At 41.9% G+C, this 12,353-nt stretch overlaps 1 protein-coding gene across 4 annotated transcripts in view; it reads left to right on the top strand.

Annotated features, from left to right (window-relative positions):
* The first annotated feature begins 289 nt into the window (after positions 1–289).
* ERICH1 (glutamate rich 1) overlaps positions 290–12,353 on the top strand; it is a 92,131-nt gene continuing 80,067 nt past the window's right edge. For all 4 annotated transcript variants that reach the window (XR_010605996.1, XR_010605997.1, XM_065632265.1 and 1 more), the window contains exon 1: positions 290–369. Coding sequence is in view for 2 of the 4 variants with exons in the window: in XM_065632265.1 (XP_065488337.1) it covers positions 348–369 (22 nt within the window). In the remaining 2 variants the exon portion in view is untranslated. The remainder of the gene's footprint in view (positions 370–12,353) is intronic.

The raw sequence follows: 12,353 nt of genomic DNA, 5'->3' as shown, positions 1-12,353 counted from the left end.
CCAGCATCCCCCCGCCGCCGCTCACCCCGCCGGGCGCCGCCGCCGCCCGCTCCCCGCGCGCCGCCCGCCGCGCGCCGCCCCCCCTGCCCGCGCGCACCCCCGCCTTCGCTCCCGCGCGCGCGGCGGCGCCCGCCGGCTCTGCGCAGCCGCGCGCCCCCTGCCGGCGCCCGCGAGCAGCGCGCCGGACGCGGCGGGCGGGCGGGGCGGGGCCGCGCGGGCACGCCCCTGCCAGCCTCTCCGCCAATGGCGCGCAGCCATTCCTGTGACGGACAGGGCGGCGGCGAGCAGGAAGAGGGGCGAGCGCGGGGCCGCTGGTGGCGGGCGCTCGGGGGGCGCCGCCCGGGGCCATGGCCCTGAGCTGGAGGGAAGGTAAGGCCAGGCCAGGCCAGGCCGGGTGAGCGGCACGGAGCGGGGGTGTCGCTGCTGCCGCGCCCGCTCCTCGGCGCCGGGGACGGGGACGGAGGCAGCCGGGGCTTAGCGGCCCCAGGCGTGGCCGCCCTGAGCTGAGGCGCGTTTCCAGCGGGAGCACCGTGCTGCCCACGGCCGCGCCGCGGGACCCGCGCGGCGCGCTCCTCGGCGCCCTCCCCCGCGGGTAAGAGCGGCGGTTCGCCGGGAGCGGGCGAGGAACGGGGCCCCGGAGAGACGGGCGGCCCGTGCCCGGGTGCCGGCCCGGCGGGGGCGCAGGGCTCGGGCTGAGCTCGGAGCTCCGGGCCGGTTCCCTCTGGCTCGGAGGCGCCGGGCAGAGCTCCTGCTCTTGTTCCTGGCTGGGGGCTGGGAGGGAGGAGTAAATAAAATTATTTAATCATAAAGTTTTTCAAGATGAACGCTTTTTTTTTTTTTTTCTCAGCGTGCATATGCATGTGTACTCGTTAGTGATCACATAGCTTGGCTTATTTAAGGCGGGTTGACACAATTCTAAAATAACCATGGTACTGTGCTTGCATAGCAAAAAAACAAGCCTTCCCCTGTCCAAGCATAACTTCAGTCTGGTTTGCTTTTATGCTTTATAAGGCATGGCCTTGTGCAGGAAGAGTGCAATAATAAAAATACAGGTGTTCTGGAAATGATACCTTTTTCTTAAGGGGGGTTGAGTGTTGCTGAGCTCTAAGAGAGCTGAATGCCTGCCCTCTGTAGTGACTGTGTCTGGCTCTTCAGTTTTCAAGCAGGTCCAACATCCTGAAACTGGAAGGATAACAACTTGAGAGTGAGACTGAACAGCAAGGGTTAGTGTATAAGCTGGCTGACTGCAGCTAGTGATAGCTTTGAAGGAAGTATAAAAACAAGGTGGGATTTTCTGTGGTTTAGATGCAGCTTCATTGTGAGAAATGGACAAGGCTGATGGACTAACTGGTTTTGCTTCTAGTGCGACTTCCTTTGAGGAAAGGCAGAGAATTACATATTGATGTTTTCTGGGAGAAAGTTAGAGAGTTGGGAAGAGTGAATTCATGCACTCGTAAATAAACACGTGACTGTAGAGCTGCAAGGGGGGAAACAAATTTCAGAGCACTCAAATTGTTTAAAACCGAAGGTCAGATAAAGAAACACTAGTTTCTGTAGGGTGGAAGAGAAAGCTGAAATTATTGTACCGAGCGGTGGTCTTTACTGTGTAAAGTTAGAAATCATTTAGGTTGTCTTCAGCCACTCTAAGGAATGATGATTTAAGACTGGGAAGAAAATACAGCGAGGAATAAAAGGATGATGGGATGCCAGGTGGTCACCCGGGATGAAATAATGAAATTGGAAGAGTTTATAACCTCGTCTGATTGGCCTCTGCAGTCAATATATGGAGACTGGTGACTTTCTATTGTGTAAAAGTAGGTACATTTTTAAAAGACAGATGTCTCAGAAAAGAGCTGAAAAACTTTTACATGTTTCTCTTTAGGGTTGTTTTTGTTCCTTCACATAGGAGTAGGTTGAAGATGTTGAAGATAAACTTTTGCTTGCATTACATGCGAACACTTAGGCTTTTTGTTTTATATTGAACTGGGCCATAATACAGAATAAATGAGATGGTCAACAGCTTGTAGGTTATGGGTCTAATTGTCAATGAAGAGAATCTAAATAGCTGAAACACAGTAAGACAGCACTGCAGGTAAGTGAAACATGCTTCATTTTGCCAGGAAAGGATTGGGCAGGTGTAACTGAGAAAGCACAAAGGTTTTGAGTTTTGTGGGGCTTCTTGTTTTTCAGTTGCTCACGTACCAATGATTTGTAGCAAGGCTAAAGGTAGAAGCAGTTGTCATTATATGTATTATTGACAGGATGATTATCCTCTCTGGGACATCTGGATTCATAAGTCATAGCTGTTAAACATCATCAATTGTGTCTTTGAAACTGTAGTCGTAATTCTTGAAAGTTAGTGCAGCCCCAAGGTAATGCTATTGTAAAGGGCTATAGAGCAGCATTCCAGCTGCCAAAGGGTAGAGTTAAGATATTGGTGTAGGCGTAGTATATGTTACTGAGCTTGACTGCTAATAAAATAAAAAGTGATACAGAAGTTAGTATGACATACAAAGGATGATCCAGTGGTGCTACAGGGGACATCGTATTTGAGCGATTAAACTGAAAATCAAATGCAGCCAAATGATAGTCATCAGTAACAACAGTAACAAAAGGTTTTAAACAGTGAGAATATTTAATCGAGCAGTGCTATTTTGCTCTCTTTGCAATGAGTCAAATGACTTGGGCTTGCGGCAGGAAGCTCATACTTAATAGGGCTTGAAATGAGATTGCGGTTCCTTGGCTTTAGGGATTTGGTTTGGTTTTTTTTGTTGCTGTGTATTTTTTTTTTAAATGGCCATATCAGATATTGAACAACTTAATTTTTGCAGAGAAAAAACACACTTTAAAAAAATGTTTCTAATTTTTTAAGAAAAACCTTGCTTCTTACAGATCTCGGTTGTTTGGTTGGAATTTTTTTTTAACTCAGCATAATTTATGGAAAATATTTTTTGGCTTTTTCGGGGGGGGGGGGGGGAAGAACCCATTTTTTTAAGGTGGATGTATTTTCTTTCATCAATGTATGTTTATCAGTAAGGAAAATACTAATTAGAAATGGAGTTCGATGCCTAACATTGATTTCTTTTGCTGTGGTTTCTTGCTCCCCCCTACCCTCCCCAAGCAATTAACAATGCATGTTGCTTTCAGTGACCAAAGACTTATTACAGCTTATCAAGATCTAAATTTTACTTGGATTGTAGTTGAACAAATCACAAATATCTGGGCTTTTGTGACTAAATGTAGAAGTTGCTCTAGAGCAACTGGTATTGAAGACGAGGCAAAAACGACACATGTAATGGCTTTGTATTTAGAAAGTGTGAGGGTAACTCATGCTCACAGACTGCAGAATATGCACAGCCTGACATAATGTGGTCTTTGGGGTTCTGTGTTTTCTGTGGGTGGTTGGGTTTTGTGTGTGTGGTGTTGGTTGGTTGGTTTTGGGTTTTTTTCCAGGATAGGGGCTGGTTTGCGGGTTGGTTTCTTTTTAGAAATTATACTTTGGAGTAACTGTTATCTACTTGGCAGTGAGATAGGATGAACCACAAGAGATGGATAAGACTGTTTAAACATACTAGGATATTTTTAGGAACGGGCCTATGTACTTGTGTTATTTAGTAAAAGAGATAAGTGAGGGAGGAGGTGATGTGTGCCATTTTTTGTGTGTTGGTTTGGGGTTATTTTAGCTTTTTAAATAATCAGCGTGTGATGCCTTTCACTCAACACCGGTTTTGAGCTTGTTATCAGTAGATTTCTGGAATCTGTGGGCTATCTCAGAGCAATTCATAAGAACTTAAGGTTGTGTTGTGGTTTAACTCCAGCCAGCAGTTAAACACCACGTAGCCACTCGCTCTTTTCCCCCAGTGGGATGGGGGAGACAATCAGAAGAGTAAAAGAGAGAAAACTCATAGCTTGAGATAAAGACAGTTGAATAGGTACAGCAAAAGCCTCGCACACAAGCAAAGCAAAACAAGGAATTCATTCACTGCTTCCCATCACAGGCAGGTGTTCAGCCATCCGCAGGACAGCCGGGCTCCATGTGTAACGGTGACTTAAGACGAATGCCATCGCTCCGAATGTCACCCCCGCTTCCTCCTCCTTCCCCTAGCTTTATATGCTCGGTGTGATGTCATATGGTCTGGAATGTCCCTTTGGTCAGTTGGGGTCAGCTGTCCCAGCTGTGTCCCCTCACAACTCCTTGTGAACCCCCAGCCAAATCACTGGTGGGGTGGTGTGAGAAGCAGAAAAGGCCTTGGCGCTGTGCAAGCCCTGCTCAGCAGTAACTAAAACATCCCTGTATTATCCACACTGTTTTCAGCACAAATCCAAACCATAGCCACATACCAGCTACTATGAAGAAAATTAACTCCATCCCAGCCAAAACCAGCACAGACTGTTGTTTCCAGTAGGCAATATGTGGTTTCTTGTGTTTTCAGTTTCCTTTAGTTCAAAAGGTTTAAAACTTCTCTAGAAGTTTGCGTCTCTATTAAGAATTGCCTAATGGCTTAAGTTACAACTCCTTTTATGACTAGAAAGGAAAAAATTCTCTCTCACTGAAATTTCCAGTATTTTTTAATGATGGGATATTTGGTATAAAATTGATTTCTGTTATAGACATATGTGAGGATGCTTGAAGAAATTGCTGGATAGTATGTTACAATCAAATATTCAAGTCACAGCAAAGTGGGGTATATTTACTCTGTGAAGAAGGCTATGTAGGCATTCAATTGTATTTGTGTTTTATATAATATGGACTTATGAAGTTTCCTTTTAAATAAAACTTAAATGATGCACAGTCCTGTGGAACTTTGCCTGTGCTCAGTGATACTACCCTTGCCAGTTTCATAGTTTTTGTAAATACTGGTATATTGAGCTTCATTTTAGTTTCATATGAGCAGAGGCAGCAATCTGTCTCTTTAAAATTTCCAGACTCTTTTATCTTCAGGAATCTGAACTCTGACTTTTTTTACAGTGTTCAGCTATTCTTATGGCAGTGTGTTAGGCCAGGGTAGTTCTATTTGTTTTCTGTGTTGCCCCCAGCATCTACCTTAACATTTAACTTTAGCCCACATGTGTGATACAGTTTATTCACTTGAAGCAATATGCTTTTTTTATCTGGATAAGAGTTCTTTAGGTTGAAGTCAGGTTTAAATTTACTGAAACTTAGGAAGTTTATGCCTGTGCTAGCAGGGGACTGGTCTTGATGATCAGTGATGTTATATGTGCAGTGTCTTTTTTTTTTTTTTTTCCCCCAGCCTCTGAAAATCTGTCTTAGAAGAGAAAGAAAAAAAGTCTCTTCCAGCTCTGGTTTACATTTAGTCCAACTTCGAGTAGCCAGAATTACTACTACTAATAATATTCAGTGAAGTTGAGCTTCTTTAGTAAGACTGGGTGAGAGATCTTTAGATGTTTTGAGTGAGGTCCATTAGGTTGTGCAAGGTATGATCAAGATAACGGTGCAGTACGAAAAATGTATTAAGTATTGTGAAAGATGCTTAGAAAAATGGATAGTGTGCACAAATTGAAATAATGGTGAAAATGTTCTGTTTTCCCAGGACTGTAGTAGGAAGTACGTATCTTACAAGGTTTTACTACAAGGCAGACAGGGCTCTTATGAACAGCTGGAACAAAATCCTGATGTTCTCATTATATTGGTTATGTAGCTTCTTATCATCTGTGTCATGCGAAGTTTATTAGATGTCTAGGAGCTTGCGGTTACAATTAAGGTGGCCTACTGAGAGATCGTGAAAGCCTTTGTTGAGACAGGATGGCAGGATCTATTAGTCAGATTCTTATTGAACTACACAGTCATGCAGAATTTGATGACAGATGTAACACCAGTATTTGAAACTGCAATGTGACAAAGAGATCACGCTTGAAGCTGAGTCAGTTTTGTCTAAGCAAAGAAAATAAAACAAATATCTGCTTTTTTTTTGTCAGGAATAAGTTACTGGTTTGTATCTGCAATTGCTATAAATGGTGCTGGCCTGGATGCACACAGGTGAATCTTGGAGTGGTAGATCACACTCCCATTGTGATTCACTCCTTAATTTAGGTGAATACATAAATGTGGGGTATGTAATGACTATATTATTTTCCTTTCCTTCCTTTCTACACTACTGACATGTGCTATATAGTTAAATAAGTTGCTCTTGTTCAAAAGTTGCCTTTGATAGGAGGTTTTCCATATATTATAAAAACCAGTGCTAGGTGAAAAGATAAATGAAGCCACGTTTTATAGATGATTATATTGGAGCACAAAACTGGAGATTTTTTACACTATGCGGTTCATGAACTGTAATACTAAGGAGTAAAACTAGGCAATTAACATGTGAGTGTAATGTCTAATGGGATATAGAACATTAATAGGTGCTGTTTCAGTGAGAATAATGTCAGAGGTCTTGAGGTGAACCTCGATATTGTGAAGTTAGTACTACAAACTAGATTTAAAATGGCAGCATCTGAGCTTTTGTGCAACTCCCCATGATGTTTTGGTTAACAACTGTACTGAGATGCAGATAGCGGATACCTACTAGTTCAGGCACAGAATTCAGGTGAACTCGAATAAAAGTAAATTCTTCTGTTACTTGATTCCCAAAGAGTACTTGTGTGTTCTCCTTTTTCCTGCTAAATATGTAATAATAGCTTTAGCAGTTAAGAGTAAGACTATCTATGTTACACTGAATGTCAATGAGATTGATTGTGAAACTGGGAAAGAGGACCATTCCCAACTTATGTGTAGACATTTTGTCAAAAGCTGTACAAACCTTCCCCTTTAAGCTATCATCCAAGTTTTATGAGTCTAGTGGAATTAAAAGATTGTGTAAGGAGCAAGTCCGGTTAAAAATAATCGGTTTGTTGTATCAGCATTTCACCATGGTGTTACTACTCACTCTTAATTCTGAGTGTTGTAGTTAAAAAAAAAAAAAACCAACAAACCACCTCTCACTAAGCAACCCACACTCCTTGACATCTGCAGACCCAGATGATAACAGCTCTAGGGGGAAATAGGGTGAACAGCTGAAGATGTTGTAGATGATCTGCAGAACGGCATCCTCTTTGACCAAATACAAGATCTCGTAAGTTGTTAGCTTCTGTTTGTCTACGTGTGCCTCTTTCAAGAGATAGCCAGCTTCAGCCTGAATTTTCTGCAGCAGATCTTTCAGTCCATACTTTCGTCCTGTTCTGTTCTTTAGCCACTCTCCTAAGAACCTGTTACCGTAGCTTCACCTGTGGGATGAGGACTGCTTGCAGATTGTGAACACAAAGCAAAATACTGTAAAATTGGATGCTTTCCATTCCTGTGTATGTAAAACTGTACTTCAACCACAGCTAGAATTCTGCATGTTTCACACTTTTTTCCCCCTCTTTGGAAAGATCAGTTTTGTTATTCCCATGACAGTGCTTTGCTTTGGTTTGCGCACACTCTGTCTATGGTGGAATGGAATTATGTCACTCTTGGAAAAGCTCATGTCACTGATAGCAGGAAAATTACATTTTCCTTTTCTTCCTCCTGACTTAAACAAGAGCATCCCTTCTTAAATATAACACTTAAGATGATCTGAACCATCAGACTATACAGGATGGAATTGCATGTCACTGCATTCTTTTTCTTTTCCTTGTATATCTGTGCAGCTTGAACATTTTTGGAAATGGGAAAGTCATATAAAAGTGAGTGGGAGTGGGAAAATGATAGCCTATTCAGCTGCCATGGAATGTTTTGTTCTAGTTAATTCCTCCCCTTTCTCTTTGTTTGATTTTAATCTCTTGGTGCTTGCTGAACTGGTATCCCAAGTCTGGGAATCTTTGCAGCTAAGTGATCTCTACTCAAAGACTTTTGGAGTTAATGTTTAAATGGCTAGTCATTACCCTCAGGGCTAGAATGTGTGTGGGACTTAATCCAAGCCTCTGGTCTCTGCCATTTCTTGTCATGGTTCTGGGGTCTTTATGCTTTCAGCTGTGTCTGTTTTGCTTGTGGGGTTTTGGCTGCAGGGATTGATGATTGAAGGTTTTGTTTTTGTCAAGATTAATAAATTCAGTTTTCCTCAGAAGTCCTGTATATTGATTTCCATTGACTATAAGAGGGGTTTGTACTCGGTGCAGTGTCACCTGTGCGGGTTTGCAGAATTGGTGTCTTGTATTCACTAGGTCTCTGGAGGGGTGTCTAAATGGAATATGATGCCTTGCCTTATCTACTGTTGAACATCATAACTGCAGTCTGAATTTTACCCCTAGTGTCTGAAATATAAACTAGGTGCCTTTGTCTTTTTGAGACTTGCAGAGCCATGACCTGAGAATCAGTGTGGGTTAGGCCGGAGTGAAGACCTTTGTTCATCAGTTGGGCCAGTTAAGCAACTCCTTCAGAAATAATCCAGAAGACCTAAACCATGAAACTCCATCCTGTATGGTTAAAGGGCAAGCAAGCTTTGTGGGGAATGGTTTAAGGGAGTTGACAGTAGCTTCTAGCCAAAAGTTATCATCAGTCTTCTGCCTGCTAGCTGGTAAGAATGCCAATCTGGTTAACATTTTCTGGATGTAGCAGTTTCTTAAAATTAAAATGCTTTTATACTCGATTGCTTTGGGTTCTAATGAAATCCAGGTATCTCTTTTTCAAGTGGTCCACTTGAGTATCTCTGGTCAAGAGTTGCCTGTCCAACCGTGATTAAAGAGGAGGAGATTATCCAGGCAATGTGGTTGTCATACCCAATTAGGCAAGGCCCTAAGCAGTCTGTTCTGGTTTATTCTACTCTGAGCATTAGGATTAAACTAGATGGTATCCGGAGGTCTCTTCCAACCTTAACAGTTCTGTGATTTTTATGACCATTCTGCGAAGTAACTGGCCTTTGTACGAGGTGTGATGCTTACATAATAAAAGAGGCTTCAAGGATTTAAATCCTTTTGAATATCAGAGAGTAACTCTGCACTAACAGAGATGAACTGAACATTTTAATGAGACTTGTCCATATGTTCTGCATGTGGATTATAATTCTGTCTGCTCTTTCCATCTTCTTCTGTTCTGCTGTACTTGCTTTTCTTCTGCTTTAGCGGAAATAGCATGTTAACACATCTCACACATGGGATGGTTTCAGCAGAAATTCCTGACTCTTCCCTTTTTGGAAGACTCTTCTGTTTGTAGGAGAGAGAGACCAAGTAGGGCACCTTGCAAACTTCACACAGTTCTAATGTGTTCAGTGCTCTTGATGCCACTTATTTTATTCTTGCTGCCCAAGCTGCATTTGAGTAGGCATAAGGCAACCAATTGAGAAACATGGTGGGGGTGCTTAGTATGTATGGCAAGTAGCTAAAAGTACATGGCAAGCATTCTCCACAGAAATGTTTTTGAGGAAACGGTTGCTTCCTACGCTCACCTGGATAGGAACACTTCTGATGTTGTTCAGAACTTTGTTTAGTTATTCAGCATACTTTTGTTACAGCTTGTAGTCTTAACTGAGTTTGAAGACATGCTGGCAACACCAGGAGAACCTTTATGTATCTGCAGTGCTATTCCAGTGTTGGCACTTGCGTGTGTTTGTGGGTAGTCTGCTTATGTACATAAGAAGCTGACAGTAGTGTCCATTTAATATGTAGATGGCAAACAATGCATTTATTTGAAGGAGTCATCTTCATCTTCTCACAAAATTGTGGTAGAAAGATCCCGAATGTTTACAATTTGTATCACTAGCCAGCAAGTGTTCTGCACTCTGTTTCTTGGGATTATACTTTGTTTATGTTATGTCAAGCTGTAGAGACCTGGTGCTTTTTCAATTTTCTAATGTATTTGTACTTCACTGTTTACACCCATGATATGTCGAGAATTAGCCATGAACTAGTTTGGTACCTATGGCAACTTGTTCTCATTTCTGAAAATACTGGCACCTCTTCATCACTGAGAAATTCCTGGAAGGATAAGTCTTCCGGTGCTGCTTCAGCTCATTGCACAGTAGGAACATTCAGTGCTTTCAATTAATAGAGTGGGTATTTTGATAGTTGCATGTTCTCAGCTGAAAGTGATTTCTTTTTTTTTTCACTTTTGTAATCTAAATAGAAAACTTACCCTAATATTGTCTTCTGAGTAAGCTTTGCACAGTTGTAGGTCAATTAGAATTGAATTTGTCTATTGAAAACGTTGAGGCAGTTGGACTAGGTGGTCATTGTAGGTCCCTTCTTACTGAAAAATCCTATTCTAGCTGAAGAAATACACCAACTGTTCTCTTCATCTTGTGTTTGCAGCTCTCTACATCTCAGGCACAAGGCTACAGTGGTTTTTGAAGCTCTGGAAGTACACAAAAGCCATGTACTTCACTGTAAAATGGCATAGACTTTTAATAAACTTTTATTTTTCTCTTTAATATTTGTAACCTTGTTAGCAAAGGCAATGTCAGTGTAGCCTGGTCTTCCTCTACAGCAAAAGAGCGAAGACTGTCTTTAAACCTTTAGGATTTGGGCCAGGTATTTTGGTTAGTATTATTACTGTGCAGTACCTTCTTTTGGCTATATGCCTCACTCTTACATTGTGAAGTTTTGTTTGTGTAGTCTTGAACTGTGTTCAGTCTATTCCACAAAACTGGTGTGGCATGCACAACTCTTGCCCTCGCCACCGCAAGCGTGAACACACACAGTCTGATGTCTGGTAAATCCAGGTAGATTCGGAACACAAAATCATCATTGGCTGATTATAAAAAGTCTACTGCTTCTCTCACCTGCACTCACCTTGTTTTCAGCATTATACCTCTCACAGCATAAAGAATCTTTCAATTGTAGCGTTGAAGTTCTGTCAGCTTCCTAGAGGTGAACTAGCACACAAAACGTGGCAAGGACTTCTTCGCAGTTCTATTTGTGCTTCCATTTGGACTCTGGAGATACTAGCAATGGAAAAATCTTTCCACTCGCTACTCAGAACTAAAATGGCTACTAAGTCTGCTATGGTAACACAAAATTCCAAAACATGGTGGTCCTTTGGCCATGCTCATCTAACCTAGAGGCTTAGAGCTTCTTCCAGTTGTCACTGTGTGACCAGGTGTTCAGGGCCATGTCTTCCTTCAGTAATGTCTACAGCTACAGGGAAACTTTCTTTCACGTTGCAGAATACATTCCCCATAGAACTCAGAAAGCGTCTTCAGTAGGTTAGGAGTAATGAGCTATCAATTATACCTCAGAGAAACAGAGCTGTGATAAGCTACTGTGGTAGGTTTTCAAAGACTTCCTGCATATTGGGTGAAGTCGTTAATTCTTGCCTGGTCTATTCCCTGTAAAACTTCTTGGATTACTCTGCTGTCCCAGATTTTGTAGAGACTTGCAAGCAATGCAGAGCTAATGCTAACAAACATTCTGTGTTGCTTTCAACATGAGTTTTCATCAGTGCCATTCCTGTCCCCTGAACCTCTTAGCTTATCTGCTTTCCTCTCTCACTTCCAGTTTCTCATTTGTTCAGGAAACCGCTTTGTTCAAAAAAGAGAGATGTATTTGCAGTAGTCTCTGCAACAAGGTTTCCTTTTTTTTTTTGGTCTCCTTGTAATTGGCTTTTTATTGCTATCCACAATTCTTTCCTGTTCAATTACAGGCTCAGTTCCAGAGATAATTCCCCTCAAACTATTCTTTCTCTTCCAGACTGGAAAACCAGGTTTTGTAATATATGAATAAAATTGTAAGGACTGTCCTCAAAAACATATGCGTAAAATATATTAAATTCACCCTCTTGTACCTTGTGCATTAACACTGTGTAAATGTGACAATTTTTGTTGCCTCTGACTCCAGATAGTGTATCTCTCATCTTTCTGTGGTCTCTCTCGTCTCTTCTATTGGTCTTTTTAAAAAAACACATCTCAAAATTGTATGTGTGTTTAGAGACACCAGTCTGCTATGAAAAGTAGAAAAGTGTTCCCAGATTGGTCTCTTGAAAGACTACATGAATCTGTACAGATCCTCCATTAGTTATGTTGACTGGAAAACAAAGGCAACAAATAACCATATGTACTCGGCTATGCTATGGCTATGGTGAGAGCAAGTCTCACGACATTTTGGAACTCTGATAGGTTAGATATGTCTCTGGTAGTACATATTTTTCCTTAAACTTTCTTTATTGCTAATCTCCTATTAAGAGTTATTTTTAAGGGTTCGAGCGGTTCTTACCAGATGGACTGATCTCTGAAGCTGTGCAGTGCCAAAGACATCAGGGTAAAGAGAGTTCGGAATAGGGGAGAAAATCTGCTCCGTAGCATCAGGCAAGACCAGCCTCCTGTAATTAAGCCAATGCTCATGGATATCACAGGGTATCTTCTTTTTTTTTTTAAGTAATTGCAGCAATAAAACCGTAAGAAAAGACCATCTTCTGTCATTTGAAAAATGTTTTGGTTGCT

The sequence above is a fragment of the Caloenas nicobarica genome, chromosome 3 (assembly GCF_036013445.1).
Source record: "Caloenas nicobarica isolate bCalNic1 chromosome 3, bCalNic1.hap1, whole genome shotgun sequence".
NCBI classification, from domain to species: domain Eukaryota; kingdom Metazoa; phylum Chordata; class Aves; order Columbiformes; family Columbidae; genus Caloenas; species Caloenas nicobarica.
The sequence above is the reverse complement of the archived record's forward strand: the minus strand, read 5'-3'. Positions and strand labels throughout refer to the sequence as shown.